Source organism: Phyllobates terribilis, unplaced genomic scaffold (assembly GCF_046119375.1).
Source record: "Phyllobates terribilis strain yellow unplaced genomic scaffold, ASM4611937v1 Scaffold_8__6_contigs__length_399053987, whole genome shotgun sequence".
Classification (NCBI taxonomy): Eukaryota; Metazoa; Chordata; class Amphibia; order Anura; family Dendrobatidae; genus Phyllobates; species Phyllobates terribilis.
Window position 1 is genome coordinate 291,262,673 of NW_027362768.1, and position 23,557 is coordinate 291,286,229.

Here is a 23,557-nt window from a genome sequence, read left to right on the forward strand (position 1 = left end):
GTTGTGGCACCCCAGGGGTCTGGTTTCCACAGTAACAGCAATGTTATGTCTGAGAGCAGGTGGGAGGTCTCTTGGTCAGGGATCCTATGCATGCCACACCTCCTGCCCAGTCCTGGGAGGGGAAGAACTTCCCCTATATAAACCTAGGGCTGAGGCAGGGTTAGTGAGTAGAGAAGAAGTAGAGACAGAGAAGAGAAGCAGCATAGGAAGAAACAACAGGAGCTCTGTGGGAGCAGTGCTACAAGGAGTCAGGGGCTGGCAGCTGCAGAGCTCGCCCTGACTGAGAAGCTATCACCGGACCCGGAGTCCGAGGCTGTGGGGACTAACTCCTATCCAGCAGCAGAAACCGACCGGCAGGGGATTTCAGGTCCTCTGGCCAAGAAACCCGAAGGCACGGTCACACGCGTGGGACCAGCACCGCCGTCGTGGAGCGGAAGCTACTAGAAGGCCCCGAGTCACCGGCCATACGGGTGAGCACCACACGGTACACTCAGGGACGTGGGCTACTTATACCCGCCTCTAGCAAGGTAGCCAGAAGAGTACAGTTAGCTGGGAAGGCCTACAACTCCGCCTGGCCAGGGGAGATCCCATCTGCTCAAGGACTGACCAGGCCCCAATCGCTAGCCAGTACTCCGGGAGGGTCTATCTTTGTCACCAGTAAAGACCCTGAACTACACCGTACCGTCTCCGAGTGGTTCCTGCTACCCCCATCATCCACGTCGGCTGCCCTGAGGCCATACCCCTCCCGTTGGGGGTGATACTATCACGCTGCACAATCCTACCACCGGCCTCAGCGGTCTGCCCTGCAGCGGCAGCTCCTTCGCTGCATTCAACGGGTGGCGTAGTCGTACAACATCTACTGCTAATACAGCGCCACTTAGTCTGACTCCCTGGGCACGGACCGGGTCACCGCCACGAGACTACAACCCTCAACAGATCCGGCTCCGGGTAAGCTCCCGCGTGCGCAACGCTGCGCGACACAGGCCCAGGGGTGCGTCAACTTTTGGCGTAGTCGGCAGGATCTCGTGCCCGCAACCACCGTGTACTGCGTGCCTGAAAAAGACTGTTCAAACTTACCTGTGGCGAAGATTCCCGCCATCCGGCGCCATCTTCCGCTTCCTTCCCGCCATCGGTGGAGTTTTCCCGCCATTCGGCGCCATCTTCGGCCTTCTTCCCGCCAGCCGTGGAGTTTTCCCGCCATTGGACGCCATCTTGAGGACGCCGCGCGGGAAGAAGAGGGGCGTGGACTCCGAAAGCGCGCGAGAACTGAAGCCCCGCCTCACGTCCGGACGTTGCGTAAGGTCCTGGAAGGAGCCCAGCAGACGCCGACGTCACAGGAGCGCGACGGAAGGTCCTCAACCCTGACGATCCACTGCGGAGCCGCGGCCTACGGAAGAGGATCATCGCAAGGTAGGCCACGGTCCACTAGGGGGGAGAAGGATGTCGGATACGGAGGAGAGCTTCACCGCTTCAACCCCCGCCAGCGCCACCGCTATTGCGGTTATGCCTTTCACCATGCCCTATATCCCGGGGGCAGCCTGGCTACCCCAGTACTCAGGGAAGTCACATACCCTGCATGACTTTAGAGAAAAGCTGGATAGCCTCTTCCAGGTGTATCCCCTCACAGAGGAGCAAAAAGTGAGCATCCTGGTGGCCCAATTAACCGGGGCAGCCCAAAGGGAGGTAAAGTCCTGGCCACCTGGAAGGAGGACTGTCGCAGAGATACTAACCCGGCTGAGGGACACCTTTGATACCCGCACCTCAGCCGAGATCAAGCTTAGATTCTACGGGTGCAAACAGCGGGCACATGAGAGTATAAGGGACTATGCCCTGAACCTACAAGAGGCCCTGAGAGCCATTAAGCAGACCGACCCTGACGGCGTGGGAGACGAGGACAGGCTGTTGACTGAACAATTTATAGAGGGTTTATATTGCAATGCCCACCGAACCCAGTTGCGGGCAATGGCCTTACAGGACCCTCATCTGGGATTTGCACAGTTCAAGGACAGAGCCATCCGGGTGCTCCGAGAACCAGCACCAGGTGGCGTTGTGACCCACAGACGCCCCACTACCACTTACCACCAGGAGGTGGCGCCCTTGTCGGCAGGGCCTGTGGGAGCTGATGCGCAGGCTTTGAACAATGACCCGGCTCCAGACCTGCACCATCAGGTCCAAGAGCTAGCTAAAAGCGTTGCTGCGCTAACCCGAACTGTGCAGTCTTTACAGGTTTCCACTCCAGGGAAGATCCAGCTGGCATCCGGACCGGAGGACATCCCGTGGCGTCGACCAAGGAGGACCCCACCGGCCAGAGGAAGACCCAGCGACCGATACAACGAGGACGGACAACCCATCTGCCGCCGCTGCAATCAACCCGGACATATGGCAAGGTACTGTCCTTTAAACTGGCACAACCTGGGGTAGAGGGCCAACCCCCAGGAAAAAGATCATCAGGCCCATCGAACTGGCGCGACAGATATGTGGGAGGACGTCCAGTCTTGCCTGTGGTACTGGATGGCATCCCTATGAGTGCCCTATTGGACACCGGGTCACAGGTCACCACTATCCCGTACGTGCTGTTCAAGCAGTACTGGAATGACTCGGATATCACCCGCTACCCTGACGACGACTTGAGTATCATCGCCAGCAATGGTCAGCCCGTGCCACAGATTGGATTTAAAGAGGTGACCATTAAAATCGGTAGAGTCGAACTGGCAGCACAGGGACTGATCATTGTAGACATTGATAAACACGAGAGTCACCCAAAGATAACTCTAGGAACTAATGTAATTGAAAATTGTCTTGCAGAGGTGATTTTCCTTTTACAACAGGTTGCCAAGAACGCCAGCTCCGGCCAGCAGCGAGTGCTCCAGAAAGAGATCCGGGCACTGATGCGACGGCAACAGATAGAACTCTCCGGTGGTGAGATTGGTAGCGTAAGAATGTGTGACCCTTTCCCTATTGCCATGCCCCCAAAAAGTGAAATGATGATTTGGTGCCGGGCAGCTATTGGTCTGAGAGGTAGAGATTACCAGGCAATGGTAGAACCAGTTTACTCAGACAGTAGGCCTACCATTTTGACAGCACGGGGGGTGGTCAATGTACGCCATGGGAGGGTGCCCGTTCGCATAATAAATATCGGGAAGAGGGAAGTGTACCTGCCCCGGTATGCCACGCTAGCCAAATTGTATACCATCAATCAAAATTCCATACAGTCCGTAGAACCCTTGCCTCCATCTTCCCCGGAGGAAGGTAACGGCTCTAAGGAAACAATGGAGGACTGGTGTCAGCAACTACATTTGGGTACTGACTCCACTCCCTCACACCAGAAACAGGGAGTCTATCGGGTGGTTCAAGAGTACGAGAGAGTGTTTAGTAAACACCCGTTAGACTTCGGGCGAGTCAAAGGGGTAGAACACCACATCCCCACGGGAGACCATCTTCCCATAAAAGAGAGGTATCGACCCGTACCCCCTGCACACTACCAACACGCCAAGGGGATGCTTAGGGACATGAAGGAGGCTGGGGTGATCAGGGATAGCTGTAGCCCCTGGGCAGCTCCACTAGTCTTAGTCAAAAAGAAAGACAACACCATGAGGATGTGTGTAGATTACCGGAAAATTAACCGTATCACACACAAGGATGCGTACCCCTTACCAAGGATAGAGGAGTCTTTGGCTGCTTTAAGATCTGCTAACTTCTTCTCTACCTTGGATCTCACTAGCGGGTACTGGCAGGTTCCTGTAGCAGAGGCGGACCGGGAGAAGACCGCATTCACCACCCCGATGGGACTTAGCGAGTTCACCTGCATGCCGTTCGGACTCTGCAACGCACCGGGAACCTTCCGACGATTAATGGAGTGCTGTCTGGGCCACAGAAACTTCGAGACGGTCCTGTTGTACCTGGACGATGTCATCGTATATTCCAAGACTTATGAGGACCACCTGAAACACCTGGCGGAAGTGTTCGAAGCTCTGGCAAGCTACGGCTTAAAGGTAAAACCCTCCAAGTGTCACCTCTTGAAACCAAAGGTGCAGTACCTGGGACACGTGGTGAGCGCTGACGGAGTGGCTCCCGACCCTGATAAGATCACCGCAATTAAGGAATGGCCAAGTCCCTCCAGTGTAAAGGAAGTGCGGCAGTTCCTCGGGTTGGTAGGCTATTACCGCAGATTCATCCCCGGTTTCACCAAAAAGGCAGCTCCTATGCAGGACCTCCTGATAGGCCAGTCCCGGAAGGCCAAGAACCAGAAGCCGCCCTTCAAATGGGAGAAGTTAGAAGAAGAGTCCTTCCGCCAGCTGAAGATGGCCCTCACGGGGGATGAAATCCTGGCGTACCCTGATTACAGCCAGCCCTTTATCCTCTACACCGACGCAAGTAACATCGGGCTAGGATCCGTGCTGTCCCAGATCCAGCAGGGGAAAGAACGAGTAATCGCTTACGCTAGCCGAAAACTGCGACCCACCGAAAGAAACCCTGAGAATTACAGCTCATTTAAGCTAGAGTTCCTGGCAGTGGTGTGGGCAGTCACCGAACGCTTTAAGCACTACCTCGCTTCTTCCCGGTTCACCGTGTACACGGATAACAACCTGTTGACACACCTGGACACGGCAAGACTCGGTGCCCTAGAGCAGAGATGGATGGCCCGTCTGTCCAACTACGAGTTCACAATCAAATACCGGGCAGGACGCTCCAATACCAACGCGGACGCCCTGTCCAGGATGCCAAACCTACCGGACGTAGGAGAAGATCCAGAGGGACTGGAAGAAGTCGAACTCCCCGCGTTCCACCGTCATGGGACTATCCAGTATTCCCATCGGAAAGGAGTAAGCAAGCCGCTACGTTTAACCCCTTGACTCACTACAACTGGGAGGAAACGCAAGACAGTGACCCTGCCGTCCGGCTGGTAAAGGAGATGCTGACTCGGCCAGAGGCTCACCTTGACCCAGACGCTCCGGAGGAAGCCAAGCAACTGTGGGCTGAGAAGAGTCGACTGTTCCTTTACAAGGGGAAGTTGTGCCGCAGAATGGTTAACTCCCGGACGCATGAACTAATCTGGCAAGTAGTGGGGCCACGGAGAGACGCAGCCATGGTGATGGAGGCATACCACGACGGGGCTGGACACTTCGGATGGAAGAAGCTGGAGTTCCTGCTGCGTGGGCGGTTCCACTGGGTAGGCATGAGGGGAACCATCGAGAGGTGGTGCAGAGACTGTGGCCCGTGCAACCTAAGAAGGAAGGACCGTGCCAGCCAGAAGACTCCCCTGCAGTCCATCGTCACCCGGCAGCCGTTGGAACTGGTAGCCTTGGATCATGTAAAACTGACCCCAAGCAGAAGTGGCTACGTCTACGCGTTAACCATTGTGGATCATTACTCCCGGTTCTTGGTTGTCGTCCCCGTTAAGGACTTAACGGCTCAAACAGCAGCTAGAGCCTTCCAGCAGCACTTCTGCCGTCCACACGGGTACCCGGACCAAGTGCTGACGGACCAGGGACCTGCCTTTGAAGCGGAGGTCTTCCAGGAATTCTGCAATCTGTATGGCTGCCAGAAGATAAGGACGACACCCTATCATCCGCAAACTAATGGACTTTGTGAGAAAATGAACCAGGTGGTAATGGATCTCCTGAAAACGTTGCCCCTGGAAGAACGCAGTCTGTGGCCTGAGAAGCTGCCCGATCTGGTGGACCTATACAACCACATCCCGGTAGGTTCCACCAACTGTACCCCGGCTTACCTAATGAGGGCGAGACCTGGTAAATTACCTGTTGACCTGGAAATGGGAGTCCTTACACCCGAGGACACTTCACCAGAAGCAGACTGGGACACAGAGAGGCAGCAGCAGTACCGGAAAGTACAGGAGAGCGTGGAGCGAAGTCTCTGTCAGGCTAGGGAAAGACAAGAGAAAACTTACAACCAGTATGCTCCCGCTGTTCCCCTGGTACCCGGAGAGCAGGTCTTGAAGAGGAAAAGACGGCTCCACAAGTTGGACGACCAGTGGGAGAAGGACCCGTACACCGTACTGCCCTCAAGCCACGAGAACCCGAAAGTCTGTACCATCAGTAAAGACGGAGGGGAGACCATAGCCATTGTATCCCGGGATCACCTGAAGAAGTGTCCTGAACAGCTACGGAACCCTGAAGAGGAACAAGAAGACCATCGACCCATAGAGGAAAGGGAAGATATGGTTAGTACTGTGCTCGGAGACTTCCCTCGGTCCTGGACTCAAGTCAATGGAGCAGTTGTGGTACCCGTCCTCACGTTCCTCCAACCAGCATCCCAAGTGCCTACGGAGCAACAGGTAGAGCTGGAAGAGCAGCCGGTCCAGGAGGCAGAAGACTCCACACAAGCAGAACAGGAGGATCAACCCTCTGCTTATAGTGAGCCTGCCGTACCCCTAGTGAGCCAAAGAGCCGGTAGACAGCTGCCCAGTTTACCCTTGACAACTCCTACACCCTGTAGTTCAGGGCTAGACAGTCAGCTCCGTAGGTCCACTAGGGCCACTAGAGGCCAGTTACCCGCACGTTGGAGGATTTGAAGTGTATAAATTGTTTTATTTGTGGTTACCTGTTTTTCTTGTTGCTTGTGTATAATTATGTGTTTCTAGTTATTTATAGGAGTCCTTGGTGGATTTACCGGGAATCCTTGTACATGGTTGGAGCGTAACCTAGGAATGGACTAAAGACTGTTAAGGACTCGGGGCAGGACAGACCCCTACCTGGTTACATCTCCCTGTTTTGGTGAAATGGACACCTTGTTTTTCTTCAAAACTGCACCCGGTTGCGGACACGCCGTAACCATCTTTATGTGTTTTTCTTATTGTATTATAATTGTTTATACCTTGTTATGTTTTTCTAAAAATATGTTTAGTCCCGGAGTACTAAATTTCACTAGGGGGGAATGTGGCACCCCAGGGGTCTGGTTTCCACAGTAACAACAATGTTATGTCTGAGAGCAGGTGGGAGGTCTCTTGGTCAGGGATCCTATGCATGCCACACCTCCTGCCCAGTCCTGGGAGGGGAAGAACTTCCCCTATATAAACCTAGAGCTGAGGCAGGGTTAGTGAGTAGAGAAGAAGTAGAGACAGAGAAGAGAAGCAGCATAGGAAGAAACAACAGGAGCTCTGTGGGAGCAGTGCTACAAGGAGTCAGGGGCTGGCAGCTGCAGAGCTCGCCCTGACTGAGAAGCTATCACCGGACCCGGAGTCCGAGGCTGTGGGGACTAACTCCTATCCAGCAGCAGAAACCGACCGGCAGGGGATTTCAGGTCCTCTGGCCAAGAAACCCGAAGGCACGGTCACACACGTGGGACCAGCACCGCCGTCGTGGAGCGGAAGCTACTAGAAGGCCCCGAGTCACCGGCCATACGGGTGAGCACCACACGGTACACTCAGGGACGTGGGCTACTTATACCCACCTCTAGCAAGGTAGCCAGAAGAGTACAGTTAGCTGGGAAGGCCTACAACTCCGCCTGGCCAGGGGAGATCCCATCTGCTCAAGGACTGACCAGGCCCCAATCGCTAGCCAGTACTCCGGGAGGGTCTATCTTTGTCACCAGTAAAGACCCTGAACTACACCGTACCGTCTCCGAGTGGTTCCTGCTACCCCCATCATCCACGTCGGCTGCCCTGAGGCCATACCCCTCCCGTTGGGGGTGATACTATCACGCTGCACAATCCTACCACCGGCCTCAGCGGTCTGCCCTGCAGCGGCAGCTCCTTCGCTGCATTCAACGGGTGGCGTAGTCGTACAACATCTACCGCTAATACAGCGCCACTTAGTCTGACTCCCTGGGCACGGACCGGGTCACCGCCACGAGACTACAACCCTCAACAGATCCGGCTCCGGGTAAGCTCCCGCGTGCGCAACGCTGCGCGACACAGGCCCAGGGGTGCGTCACAGTAACACAGGGTCACCATCAGCGCATCACTACCATTACTGGTGTATGGGGCTCGGTGAGCAGAAGCAAAGAGGGGGGGCCCAGACCTGGTGAGACATGCTGGCAGCAATAGTTAACAGCTGCCATCCAATCAGAGGCCGACAGCTTACATCTGCCTGCATGTCGCCGGCGTATGACATCACTGCAATGCGACGGGGTGTCTGCGCCGCATATCAAGAAGGAAGAGGACACACCTGGACAGCGGCCAGGTAAGAAGAAACTTTTTTTAAAAAAAATTGCTTGCACTGAAAAACCCGCAATATGGGGGTCAGAAATGAGACACATGGGGGCCAGAAATGAGACACATGGGGGCCAGGAATGAAACACGTGGGGGCCAGGAATGAAACACGTGGGGGCCAGGAATGACACACATGGGGGACAGGAATGAGACACGTGGGGGACAGGAATGAGACACATGGGGGCCAGGAATGAGTCATATGGGGGCCAAGAATGAGACACATGGGGACCAGGATGTGGGATCTTATTACCGGAAGGAGCCAGTATGTGGGACATTATTGCAGGAAGGGGCCAGGAAGTTGAACATTTTTACAGGAAGGGGCCAGGATGTGGGACATCATTACTGTAGGTGCTAACTAAGGGATATTATTACTGCTGTGATGTATTTTATTTTTGCGGATACTGTTTTCAATGGGGGGGGTTCCTGTTACTGTGCAGGGTGGCACTATGTAGCTTTTTTCTTCATCTGGCGTAGTGTAGAGGTTGGGAAAAAAAGTGGGAACTGTGTTCTAGATAACTGTGTTATTTTCTGCAGGCAAATATCAAAAGACTGACCATCACTGGATCTCCAGATATAACCAACAAATAAAGTAGAACTCTGTATAGCTATAGTATCAGATTTTCATCAGAGTTTGGTCAGAGTGTCAGTTTTTTACCATCAGAATTTCATGCGCTTTTCTTGTCTGCAAAAAAACCCCAAAAACTGATGGAAGCTTCGCAAACTTCTCCTATCATGCACGGATAAAAAAAAAATCAGACATGTTTCTTAGTTTTCGTGCAGAAATGGGAAAAGCCCCATAGACTATAATAGATATGAGTTCTATCTGTGAAAAACGTGACAAACTGGCGTCTGAATGAGCCCTTAGGGAAAAGAATCAGATATAAAGAAATACATTATAAGGCCATGAAAGCTGCTTATTTTTTACTGTGATTCTGCCAGTGAAACCCATATGAAAACTACATTTTTTTTACCTTTCTATCACCAAGGTGTAATTTTATTTTGTGTCAAGTATTGCTTTATCACACGGTAAAAATTACAGTCGAATATCACTGTAAATATATTTCTGCAGACAGAACGTTACTGAAAGATGTCAGAAAAGCCATTTTCTTCTGGCATTTACAGTCAGCTGCTGATTACAGCTTTTTGGCCCAGTGGATAATATACTCCTGCAAAATTCTACACTATGTTTTTCAGTATCTTACATTTACTCGCAGTGGAGGCTATAGATAAATGCTGAAAATACTGATAAGTGACACAAAACTGCACATAACATGTGACACGGGGAGATTTGTATTGTTTTTCCAGGTTGCTGCCAAAATATATAAGGTCCATTAATCAGTATCACAGCCATCTCCGCCTTGTATCGGGAAGATATAACTTTGGAAGTGCATTGAGCTGTAGGGTGCATTGCTGCAAAAGGGAAAAAAAAGGAAAAAAAAAACTCTTTAAATCTTCTTCCTTAGTGACGCGCCCCCAGGGTTGTGGGGTACTCAGCAGCCAGGCCTCTGGTTTCCGGGGGATATCACGGTGGCTGGCCCGGTCCGTGACCCAGGGCGGTCAGTGAAATGGGGAAACTTCTATTATTTGGGGTTTTTGGAATTATTCGTGACACCACCTGTGGTGTCTGGTGAGGCTCACCAGTGCTGCAACAGTCCTCTGAGGCAGATGTTAGGGCAGCTTGTGATGGGACGGCTCCCCACAGGTGGAGCGGGCCTCAGGGCAGCGTGGGGGATGTACTGGATAGCGGTGCAGGGGAGAGACGGCAGGTCGGTCCCGGAGGAAGGATGGACACTCACACAGAGGTAAGCTTCAGTACCTTTACTGGTGATGCTGCAGGCACGGTCCAGGGTACTCCAGGTGAAGTGCGCACTTCTGGACTCTCCCCAGTGAGCGGGTATAGGGCCTCCTGATCTGTTGCTTTACTGTCTAGGCTTCTGGCCTGCCTGGAGCTGGGCCTGGCTTGCTTACTGCTTCCTTCTTGTACCTGCTGACCTGGCGGTAGGGTTTTCTCCTGGTTCCCACTATTCCTGGTCGCTGGAGCCTTAGTGGTACCTAACCCTGTTGCCGTGGTCAGCAGTTGGTTAACCTGGGACTTGTAGTTCTCCAGGGATTCAGGTTGTTCCTACTGGTCATAAAGATCCCTGTAGGCGCGGACCCGGTGTCCGGTATATGGTTCGGGGTGAGCCTGTTATGCTCCTCTGCCCCCTATGCGTTTCTCTTTCTTCTCCTCAGTCTGCAGACTCTCTCATGCAGACTCCCTGAGCAGACTCTCTGAGTTCTGTCCCTGTCTGTGCCTGACAGGAACTCTCACTTGCCTTCTAGCCCGCTCTAGGCTCTCACTGGCCAGACTCGCCCGCAGCTTGGGCCTAGCCTGGCCTTCAGCCACACAGACTTCAGCTTGTCTGGGGCTGCAGCATGTTGTCACACTGTCTGCTTACCATTGACTGACTTCCTGAACTCCACCCCCCCCAGTATTTATATACCTGACAGGGCTCCATCTAGTAGACTTGGGTGGAGGTGTCTGTATGTATTGAGGCCACTCGAGAGAATTCCATCCATGCACCCCTCTGGGATGTGTGGCACCAGTGCGCATCAGGGCGCCACATTAGCGAATGTGAATGGAGTGTAAGTGCAAGCGAAAGTAAGTGTGTGACTTGTTTTTCAGTGACTTTGGATTCAGGGAGTTTGGAAGGGAGGAATTTGGACTGAATTGCTGTCTGTAATTTATTAATTCTTTACATTTATTTTTACTTAATATTCTGTCTAGTGCAATCCCAATTAGGAAATGAGCTCCATTATTGACAATGCTATCCAGTGTACATCTTGCCACATGTATGGATTCCTTGAACTGCCGGTCGGGGTTGCTTACTGCTGCGTGAGATGTGTGCACGTTGTGCGTTAGGAAGCCCAGGTACTGGATCTAAATGAGCAGCTGGCAACACTGAGATCCATTGACAATATGGAAAGGAGTCTGCTTCTCTGAGCAGCTGCTCACCGGGGTAGATGTGGGGGAGGGTGGTAGTAGGGAGCTGCAGGACAGTGAGGCTGCTAGTTGGGTGATAGTTAGAAGGGGGGGGGTAGAGGGAAGAGTGCCAGGGAGACTAGTCCTGATCTGGCACACCCCAATAAGTTTGCAAAGTTGGCAGATGAGGTGGGTGATGGTACAGGGGTAGCACTGCTGCAGCAAGGCATGTCCCCTGAAAGCCGGAGGAGTGTCAGCTCCAGTAAGGAGGGAAATAGGAGAGCAGGGCAGGCCAGGCAGGTGCTGGTAGTGGGGGACTCAATTATTAGGGGAACAGATAGGGCAATCTGTCACAAAGACAGGGATCGTCGAACAGTGTGCTGCCTACCTGGCGCTCGAGTCCGGCACATCGCTGATCGGGTTGACAGATTACTGGGAGGGGCTGGTGAAGAACCAGCAGTCATGGTGCACATTGGCACAAATGACAAAGTTAGAGGTAGGTGGAAGGTCCTTAAAGATGATTTCAGGGAATTAGGCTGCAAACTGAAAGCAAGGACCTCCAAGGTGGTATTCTCTGAAATACTACCGGTACCACGTGCCACGCCAGAGAGGCAACGGGAGATTAGGGAGATAAATAAGTGGCTCAAGAACTGGTGTAGGAAGGAGGGATTTGAGTTCCTAGAGAAGTGGGCCGACTTCTCAGTTGGCTACAGACTCTATGCTAGGGACCGGCTGCACCTCAATGGGGAGGGTGCAGCTGTGCTGGGGGAGAAAATGGCTAGAAGGTTGGAGGAGTGTTTAAACTAGTGATTGGGGGGGAGGGTATTCATTTTATAGGGGGGGAAGATAGTGCAGATAGTGACCTGGGCACAAATAAAGAAATTGGGGTGGGGTTAGAACAGTCAATAAAGTAAGAAGGAATAAAGGTACAGAGAGAAACATAAAATGCATGTACACTAATGCCAGAAGCCTCACCAACAAAATGGAGGAATTAGAATTAATTTTGTTGGAAAATAATTATGACATGGTAGGGATATCTGAGACGTGGCTGGATGAGAGCCATGACTGGGCAGTTAATTTACAGGGCTATAGTCTGTTCAGAAATGACCGTACAAACAAGCTGGGGGGGGGGTGTTTATATGTAAAATCATCCTCAAAACCCATCTTGCGGGAAGATATATGTGAATCTAATGAAAATGTAGAGTCCCTGTAGGTGGAGATATGGGGAGGGGGAAAAAATAATAAATTACTGATAGGGGTTTGTTATAAGTCTCCAAAAATAATGGAAACAGCGGAGAATGTCCTCGTAAAGCAAATAGATGAAGCAGCGACTCAAGGAGAAGTCATTATTATGGGGGACTTCAACTACCCTGAAATACATTGGGGGACAGAAACCTGTAGTTCAAGCAAAGGTAATAGGTTTTTGACAATTATGAGAGACAATTACCTTTCACAACTGGTTCAGGACCCAACAAGAAGAGGGCACTGCTAGACCTAATATTAACCAATAGGCCAGACCGCATATCAAATATACGAGTTTGGGGTCACTTGGGTAATAGTGATCTCAAAATAATACATTTTCAAGGAAATAAAATGTATAATTATATGCTTAATTGTAAAACACTGGGCTAAACTGTAACTGAAAAAGACCTGGGTGTATTGGTGGACGACAAGCTCACGTTTAGTGGCCAGTGTCAGGCAGCTGCTGCAAAGGCAAATAAAATAATGGGATGCATTAAAAGAGGCATAGATGCTCATGAGGAGAACATAATTTTACCTCTATACAAGTCATTAGTGCGACCACACTTAGAATACTGTGTACAGTTCTGGTCTCCGGTGTATAAGAAAGACATAGCTGAACTAGAGAGGGTGCAGAGAAGAGCGACCAAAGTTATTAGAGGACTGGGGGGGGCAGCAATACCAAGACAGGTTATTACACTTAGGGTTATTTACTGTGGAAAAAAGAAGGTTTATGACTCGCCCCCAGGGGCCGGTGGCAGATCAATGGGGTTATCACGGTGGCTGGCCCAGGGCGGTCAGTGCACAAAAGGGGATACTGATTATTAGCTAATGTTCAAAGAGTTCGTGACGCCACCTGTGGTGTCTGGTGAGGATCACCAGCGCTGCAACAGTCCTCTGAGGCAGATGTCAGGGCAGCTAAACATGGTACGGCTCCCCAAAGGCGGAGCGGGCCTCAGAGCAGTGTAAGAATAGATGGAAGGTTGTAGTGCGGTGAGGATTAATGGCGCCGGTGAAGAAACAGACAGAGGCTGTTCGATGCAGTCGTCCAAGGTTTTACTTACAGTTCTTAGGCAATTCACAAGTGCACTTTACAGGTGAAGGCCTCCCTCGTCACGCTGAGTTCACCGGGCAGGGGTTCAGTCCTTCTTTAAGCAGCTTAGGAATGCCTGGCAGAACCCCACTTTCTCGTGTTCCTACTTTGACCGTCTTCACACTTGGTCCTTCTCACCGCCGCCCTACGCTGCCCACTCTCAATCTCGCTCGGGTATGCTGAAGTCCTTCCTGTACGTCAGATCAGGGACCAACCTGACCCCCTGGGGATTAGAATGAAGCAACCGATCCCTCCTGACACCTGGCAGGAGCGGGGCATACGGGTGCCGTCCTGCACGCGCCGTATCCCCTGGGATCCTCTTGTAGAACGGAGCCTACTCCCTGCTCCCCTCCGGGGCCTCTATCCTGGGCCCTAACTTGCGGAGCAGAGCTCCCAAAGAGCCTCTGCTCCCTGACTGCTCTCTAACCACTAGTCTCTCTGTTCTAAAATGGCTTCCCTTTATATCTACTGTATAAGTGCTTCCTGTATCTGCTTCCTCCACCCACACCCACTATTGGTTCCCCCTACCTTTGGGTTCCCCCCTACTCCAGCCTGGGCCAGGGCTCAGCAGAAAGCTACATTGCATCTTGCCCCTCCTGCTGGCCTGGAGCAGTGTGATGTTGGATGCAGGTGTTTTAGGGTTCCGTGCAGCACTCCCTCCTTACCTGAGTGAAGGGAGGCACCACACCTCTGAGTTAGGTGCAGTACCTCTGTGGCGACTGTACCCTCAGGGGCGCCACACTTAGGGGTGATCTTATTACTATGTACAAGTATAGAGGGGACAGTACAAAGATCTGTCTACTGATCTTTTTACTCTGAGGCCAGAGACGGGGACAAGGAGGCATCTTCTACGTCTGGAGGAAAGAAGGTTTAATCATAATCACAGACGGGGATTCTTTACTGTAAGAGCAGTGAGACTATGGAACTCTCTGCCGGATGATGTTGTAATGACTGATTCACTATTAAAATTTAAGACGGGCATGGATGCCTTTCTTGAAAAGTATAATATTACAGGTTATATATACTAGATTCCTTGATAGGACGTTGATCCAGGGAACTAGTCTGATTGTGGTATGGAGTCGGGAAGGAATTTTTTTCCCCAATGTGGAGCTTGATGTTTGCCACATGTTTTTTTTTGCCTTCCTCTGGATCAACATGTTAGGCTATGGGTTGAACTAGATGGACTTAGTCTTCCTTCAACCTTAAAAACTATGTTACCATGTTACTATGTAGTGGCATACCGTATATTCCCGGCACTTGGAATAAGACAAGTATTCCCCCCCGCTTACCTTATAGACCCTTCTAGTGTTGAGTATTAAACCAGTTAAATGAAGAGATAAGCAGATCCTTGGACGTTTGAGTTCTGAATGGTACCCGACCCAAACTTTATTCAATAGTTTGGTTTGGGTGCCAAAAAACAACTTGAACCAGAACCCCAACCCCATGGAAAACAATGGGGAGCCAAACTTTTGAGCCAAACTATTCTCTCTCTCTATGCAACAGATTTCCCCTGGAACTCCAAACATTGCTACAGACTCCTCGGAGAAGTCCGTGTTTGGCATTTAGCACCAGACACTAATTGTCTGGTACGAACTTTTAAGTTTGGGTTCATTCATATCTAGTTATCCTCTAAGCCCATATATTGTATTTTGATGCAATAGTTTACCTTTTGACTTTCTAGTCTTTTTCTGCCTTTTGCTGAAATTCAGTATGAAACTCTAAAAAATGAAAGTTATACATCGGTAGGATATATTTTTGTACTTTCATTTTAGCTACAATTTATGTAACTATTTTCTAACCCTAACCCTAGTCCTAGCCCTTAAACTAGCTCTAGTTAAAGTTAGAAAAAGTATGAAAAAAAATTAGAAAATACCATAACTGAGGCAGTGTTGTACAGTATCTGGTGTACTAGGTGACCTAAAAGCTCCTCTGCCATTATGAACTAAGGAAGTTAGGACCCTTTTATATATTTTTCCAAGAAGTTTTGCGCCTCTTCTTAATGCTAAGCTGCCATGATGAACCCTGGAGTGTGTATAGGAAGGGACTTTCACCAGCTCCATTACCGCAGATCATACAGTGGGTACGGAACGTATTCAGACCCCTTTAAATTTTTCACTCTTTGTTTCATTGCAGTCGTTTGGTAAATTCTAAAAAGTTCATTTTTTTTCTCATTAAAGTACACTCTGCACCCCATCTTGACTGAAAAAAAAACAGAAATGTAGAAATTTTTGCAAATTTATTAAAAAAGAAAAACTGAAATATCACATAGTCATAAGTATTCAGAACCTTTGCCCAGTATTGAGTAGAAGCACCCTTTTGAGCTAGTACAGCCATGAATCTTCTAGGGAATGATGCAACAAGTTTTTCACACTTGGATTTGGGGATCCTCTGCCATTCTTCCTTGCAGATCCTCTCCAGTTCCATCAGGTTGGATGGTGAACGTTGGTGGACAGCCATTTTCAGGTCTCTCCAGAGATGCTCAATTGGGTTTAGGTCAGGGCTTTAGCTGGGCCAGTCAAGAATGGTCACAGAGTTGTTCTGAAGCCACTCCTTTTTTATTTTAGCTGTGTGCTTAGGGTCATTGTCTTTTTGGAAGGTGAACCTTCGGCCAAGTCTAAGGTCCAGAGCACTCTGGAAGAGGTTTTAATCCAGGATATCTCTGTACTTGGCCGCATTCATGTTTCCTTCAATTGCAACCAGTCATCCTATCCCTGCAGCTGAAAAACACCCCCATAGCATGATGATGTCACCACCATGTTTCACTGTTGGGATTGTATTGGGCAGGTGATGAGCAGTGCCTGGTTTTCTCCACACAAACCGCTTAGAATTATGACCAAAAAGTTCTATCTTCGTCTCATCAGACCAGAGAATCTTATTTCTCATAGTCTGGGAGTCTATCATGTGTTTTTGAGCAAACTCAATGCGGGCTTTCATATGTTTTGCACTGGGAAGAGGCTTCCATCGGGCCACTCTGCCATAAAGGCCCGACTTATGGAGGTGTTACATGCACGCCGCTAGGTTCAGATAGGGCGAGACGGGTTTCATAAATTCGTTGGAATCATGGGGGAACCGTTACTCAGGGCGACCATAGGCTGCAGCTTCTCTCAGGAACACGATAGATTCAGTTGCTGACCAGACACATCTGACAAGATTCTTTTTCAACCGTTTAATAGTGGAATTTAATCTGAAGCACAGCCAGTGCAATTCAGGGATATTACAGCAACAATCTTCATTACAGTACAGTCTCATAAAGCAGGTGTCACACCAGGTGTGTGTGAAACACAGAGGGGAAAGGGAAAGGAAGCCCAAACACTAGGGAAAGGGGGAAGAGGTGACCTCCTAATCTGGACTAGCGCCACCCTGTCTCCCCTAACGTCCCTATACAGCCTCTGCAGCTGTCGCCGATCACGTGCCTCGCCCTACTATCCCTGGCGTAAGGCTAAAGCTGGGCGTGGAAGGAGATGAGCACTAGTCAACCTCCACTAGCACTCTAAACACAAAAGGGGAAGACAACACAGGGAAATAATAACTTAGCTTTAGAAGAACTCCAAAAGGGCACATGGCCTCAAGACTCCAAAGAGTATGTGATGCTGCTTCAGCCAAGTTCCAAGAAGGAATGAATATAACCGGCGACGCCCACCTAGACACACCAGGTATATATACACCCAGACTAAAGGGAGGTAGTTGCTGGGTCCTAAACACAGACTCCTATCTAGACAGCTGTCTGCATTGCCAAACGTGGAGATCTCCTGCATACCACTGCAGGGCGACTGTCTGTCACCTCTTACACACTCGTGACTACAGGCACAGGAACATCAGTCTCTTCAGTAGCATAATTCAGCACAGATTAGATCTCTTGGCAGCACACTTCTATGCATAAACAGCAGGTTTTTACTTCACAAGGACTCACTAGTACTCAGCATTCCTTACCCTGCAAAGAGATGGAGGGGGGGAGAGGGTTTGATGATCTCTGTGATACAATTCATTACAGTCCTTATTTTCCTGCCCAATGATAGACTTCCTGAACTAACAGTGCAGGGTATCTGACCTGTGTTGAGCTTCACCCTGGACTTGAATCCTGTTCTCTTTCCTTCACTTCTGTGAGATACAGATCACACACCACTTCTCCCTTTGGCTGCAGCCAGTATAGTAAACAAGTTCCCCACAATCCCCCTGGGGCTCTGCTAACCACTCCCTGCCTCTAGTGACTATGTTATCTCTTATAGTTCCTGGATGCTTTTGAAGCAACAGCACTACTTCTGCATGTCACACTCTTCCCTTCTTTTTGAATGTCGTCCTCGACATTCATCTTAATTGGTCAATCTGACCAATTCTGAGAGAGTGGTAAAAGTTGAATAACTTTATATACAAATTGGCATTGTCAAAATGGCATAACATTTACAAACATCAATAACAACCTATTCTTACGACCTTTTGCTTGTAGAACTCCTGTAAGAAATGTACAATTAAAATAATCAGCATCTCTTCAGCTGGAGCTTTTCATACGTCTCCAACCAGCTCTCTCTCTCTCACTAGGCCACAACAAATCTTTCCACCAGGTAGCATTGTCCATACTGTCTCTCGCTTTTATGGTAGTTTCCACTGTCAACGGACACCACAATGGTGTGTCTTCCTCTTGATAAGCTTGTACTGCTTGGGTAGTGCTCTCCATTGCTTCCAGACTGACATCCTCCGAGCATTCTTGCATGAACTCCTCAGGCTCTAGTGGCATTCTCAACAATCCTTCAGCATCTGTATTGCATTTTCCTGGCCTGCACTTGATGCTGAAATTGAAGTCAGCTTGTTCGTGACCCATCTCTGACCCGTTGCATTCAGTTTGGCTGTAGTGAGGACATAGGCCAAAGGGTTGTTGTCAGTGTATACCTCAAACTCTTTGCTGTAGTATAGATAATCTCTAAATCATTCACAGATAGCCTATTTCAACGCCAGGAACTCCAATTTTCCGGAATGTAGATGATAATTCTTCTCAGTGTCTTTCAACGTTCTAGAACCGTAACCGATGACTCTCAATTTTCCATCTTGATGCTGAGAACATGAGAAGCGTCACAATGAAGAACAAACGGTAAGTTGAAATCAGGATATCCCAAGATGGGTGGTTTTACCAGTTAATCTACTAGTTCTTCCAATAACTCCTGGTGGTCTGCTGTCTAGAGAATGGGCTGTTGGGACGAAACTGCGTTGTTTATCTTAAGTCCGGTCCTACCCACATTGTTCTTTTTCTCCGTGGGTGTTGTTGACTCTGTCGTGCCCCCCAAGAGGAGGTATAGTGAGGCGGCAATCCTGGAGAAGTTCCAAACGTAAGTACGATAGTAGGAGAGGAATCCTAATATCAGCCTCGACTCCCCGACAGTAGAGGGCCGCTTGTCTTTTAAGGCCAGTACCAGAGTGATTTCTGCTGGGTCCATGGTATATCCTTCTCCGGACACAATTTTCCCCAGAAATCGGACTTGCCTTTTGAACAGTTCACACTTCTTTGGGGTCAACTTAACTCCATGTTGTTGATACCGCTATAATACGGTCCTCACGTGTTCAACATGTTCCCGGAAGGTTTTGCTGTATACCACATTGTCATCCAAGTACGGCTGACAGATATCGTCCCTCAATCCTTCTAAACATGTCTCCATGCTCCTCTGGAATTCTGCTGGAGCTGAACTCAGCCCAAACGGTATGCGGATCCACTCATATAATCCTCACGGTGTGATGAATGCTGTCAAAGGTCTACTGGACTCTTCAACAAATCCTTGATGGTATGCTTTACCTTGATTAAGGACCGAGAACCAGGTACTTCCTGATAGGCTATCCAGCATACCTTAAATCTTTGGTATCGGGTGCCGATCAGGTACTGACTTTCAGTTTAGTTCCTAGTAATCACAGCTGAGTCTCAACAAACCGTCCTTCTTCCTAACACAAACAATAGGAGAGGAATAAGACATCTTCGACTTTTGGACCCAACCTCTGTTGATTAGGTCTTGTAAATACTCTTTCACTTTACGGTGTAATGGTTTTGGCACAGACATGTAACTTCTGGTTACTGGGGTCGTGTCTTTCAAATTGATTTTAAACTGCAACGACGGGATACAGCCTATATCAGAGTCATCTTTGGAGAATGTATGACACTCTTCTCTCAGCATCTGTTTTGCTATCGCTCTATCTTCAGCACACAAGTGTTCCAGGGGTACTGGGGGATCCCAGGACCCCAAGGTGAGTCATACAATTTCCTCCCCTGGGCAACTCCTGTTCCTTGGTGGGGAGACTGAATTCACGGTAGACCCCTGGGCAGGTCTCACACTGGATATACAGTTTTATCGGTTTCGATGTGACCGAACACAGTTTTTGGATCCAGTCTAATTTCGTGTTTTGTAGTATTCATCACAGGTACTGCTACTCACGCAAACCCACCAGTAGGAATAGTAAGCACAGTCTCACCTTGAACTAGGCCTTCCGGAAGTTCTGAGGAGTCTTTTGGCACGAACAGTCTTTTCTGGACTATTCTTCCTGGTTCTTCCTGGACTCCACACATTACCCCCCACCATTTGGTTTGCAGGGATGATGGTTGGGCACCAGCCTACCTTGATTTCTTTTAGGTCCCTTGTACTCTGTGCTTTCTTTACTCTATGAATCACATTTTTCACCACTGCGTTGGGTATGGCAAGCGATGTGGCAGTTGCATCCACCACCAGCGTCCCTGACTTGTGTTTCGTGATGACCTCACTGATTACATTATAACCCAGGATAGGATCTTCTGCCACATTCTGATCACTGGTCACGAGAAAAGGTACCAAAAGCTCAATGGCGTTGCTGCTCTTCATGGCCCTCAGTTGGAAAGTCACTTCCACCCAGCCTATGAAAGGGATTTCGGTCTGGTTGACGGCTTTGCAGTGGAGTTCCACTGGTCTTAAGAGTTATTTTAGCGACCAAAGGTATGTGGCAGGTAGCGCCTTCTTCATTCTTCATTTAAAGGCTCGCTTGGGCTCCTGTGTCCCACAGTGCTTTTTCCAGGAGTCCATCTAGCTGGCACTGTATAAAGCAGCTTTCACCAATTAGGCTGATGAGGCTATCTTTACTGACCGAGGAATCCTCCTCCCAGGAGTACATCATTTCACCTCCGCACTGGGCATTAAGTAACTGATGCCCCTGTCTCTCTTGCTGCTGTTGTAGACGGGAACACACTTGGGGGTAGTACTGACGCAGCCGTTTTACCTCATGCGCCGTTCTGGAGTTTGGTGAGATTTGGATTTGCTTCTAGGGCCTCCTCCGTGTCGCGGTTACCAGTCGACCCGAACTGGCAACCTCCTGTGTGGGTCTGGCCAAGGTTACAAAATTCTTTTGTAACCTTGGCCAGATCTATGCCTTGCCACAATTCTGTCTCTGAGCTCCTTGGGCAGTTCCTTTGAGCTCATGATTCTCATTTGGTCTGACATGCACTGTGAGCTGTGAGGTCTTATATAGACAGGTGTGTGTCTTTCCAAATCAAATCCTATCAGTTTAATTAAACACAGCTGGACTCCAATGAAAGAGTAGAACGATCTGAGCAAAGGGTCTGAATACTTATGATCATGTGATATTTCAGTTTTTCCTTTTCAATAAATTTGCAAAAAAATCTACATTTCTGGTTTATTCAGTCAAGATGGGGTGCAGAGTGTACTTTAATGAGAAAAAAATGAACTTTTTAGAATTTACCAAATGGCTGCAATGAAACAAAGAGTGAAAAATTTAAAGGGGTCTGAATACTTTCCGTACCCAGTGTAGATGTTGTGTCTCTTATGTGAATGGACAGCATACTCATCAACGTAGAAACAATGGAAAACTAAAAGGAAGGAGTCAATAAAATATACAAAAATACGGGTCTGTGGGGAACATGTACGGGTAGATTTACAAGTTCAATTAGGCATTAAATTTCATTATGCATTTCTATGGGGTTTTTTTCCCCGAACAAAAAAAAGTTTTTTTGTAACGATTCAATGAGAAAGCGTTTACTCATCATTTCTGTACGCTTTTTGAGGATCCTTTAATTGAACTGGTGAGCAGAAGACTGTACTTACACAGTGGGGATATATTCTCCAGGGAAGGCATTAGTTGTGTAACTGATGAGCAGACAAGTTTTTCCCACCGCTCTGTAACAGAAAAAACAAAAGCAATAAGTGACTTCTTTACTGTAAGTAGGAACATATGTATCTGTTTATTTCAAAATCACAAATGTTGGTTCCGGCAGAGGTTGCTCCGGTGGTCTGTACAGGCTCTGGAAGCAATGCACCATCTGGATGTCACAAGACTACTTAAGCCTATGATTGGCTGCAGTGGTCAGCTAACTAGAACAGTGTGACATTGATTGTTTCTCTGATGGCACATACTCCTGATTACCTGACCGCTGCAGCCGATCACAGGTTCAGTTGTTCTATTACATCGGAACAGCACAGTCATGACTTCCTTCACATCTTTAAGATGCAATTTTTTTCTAATACCCGTCAAACCCTTTAATGCATAGGGTCCCAACAAGTAGCTGGGCTAGGGCAGTGAAGAGGTTATTGTTAATATATCTGTGTTCTGTGGTGGTGAAGGAATTAATATGGTGATCTAGGACAGTAAAGGGGTTAAGATCAGGATCCCTGGTGGTTTTGAGCAGTGAGGGAATCAATGTCAGAGTCACTGGTGGACTTGGACAGAGATATGTTAATGTCAGGATCTCTTGTGTTTTAGGGCAGTGACTGAATTGGTATCAAAATTCCTGGTGGTCTAGGGCAGAAAAAGAGTTAATGTCATGAGCTTTGGAGGTCTAAGACCATAAATAGGTTCAAGTCCAGATCCATGGTAGCCTAGGGTAATGAATAGGTTAATTTTAGAATCCTTTGTGATCTAGAGCACTGAAAGGGATTCATGTCAGCATCAGTGATAGCCTAGGATAGTAGAGGAGTTCAAGGCAGGGTCCCTGGTGGTCTTGAGACTGGCCATATACATTATATGTCTGTTGGCCAAACAATGTTTCGGTCAATCGATCTTCTCAGCCGACTCCCATACACATGACTGCTCACTAGGCTGAGCGCTCCTGTGTTTTCTGTAAGAAAGCCGCCGACTGACATGTTGGCCGGTGGCTTATCTCAGGGAGAACAATATGATTGGCAGTCTGAAATCGGACATTCGCAATTGACATCATACACATGAGACCGTCCGCCAAACCTGTCGATATGTTCAGCCGACATTAGTCTAATGTGTATGGGGGACTTAAAGGCAATGAAGGTGTTAATCTCAGAATCTTTGTTTGGCTATGGCAGTAAAGGGATTATTGTGGGCATCACTGACATTGTCAAGTAATTAATAGCCAACTGAGCTGCCATGCATCTTAAGGGTATGTGCACACGTTAAGTACCATATTTTTCGGACCATAAGACACATCCCAGGTTTAGACAGCAAAAAATAGGAAAAACATTTTTCCTTTTAATTAAAACTTCCCTGGTGGTGTAAAGTGGAGGGATCATTATCACTAATTTTAATGTACTAGGGTAGAATAGGGAGTTAATAAATCTATTTTTAGCGTCTCTCTGCAGTTTAATACACACAACACAGCTCTGCTACATGCCCATATAGACCTACACAGCTTTGCTACATGCCCATATAGACCTACACAGCTTTGCTACATGCCCATATAGACCTACACAGCTCTTCTACATGCCCACATAGACCTACACAGCTCTGCTACATGCCCATATAGACCTACACAGCTCTGCTACATGCCCATATAGACCTACACAGCTCTGCTACATGTCCATATAGACCTACACAGCTCTGCTACATGCCCATATAGACCTACACAGCTCTGCTACATGCCCATATAGACCTACACAGCTCTGCTACATGCCCATATAGACCTACACAGCTCTGCTACATGCCCATATAGACCTACACAGCTCTGCTACATGCCCATATAGACCTACACAGCTCTGCTACATGCCCATATAGACCTACACAGCTCTTCTACATGCCCATATAGACCTACACAGCTCTGCTACATGCCCATATAGACCTACACAGCTCTGCTACATGCCCATATAGACCTACACAGCTCTGCTACATGCCC

At 48.9% G+C, this 23,557-nt stretch overlaps 1 protein-coding gene across 1 annotated transcript in view; it reads right to left on the bottom strand.

Annotated features, from left to right (window-relative positions):
• The window catches only part of RAC2 (Rac family small GTPase 2), a 121,604-nt gene that overhangs the window by 50,351 nt on the left and 47,696 nt on the right, over window positions 1-23,557 (bottom strand). The window contains exon 2 of the mRNA XM_073642732.1: window positions 21,528-21,599. Coding sequence (XP_073498833.1) covers window positions 21,528-21,599 — 72 coding nt within the window. The remainder of the gene's footprint in view (window positions 1-21,527; window positions 21,600-23,557) is intronic.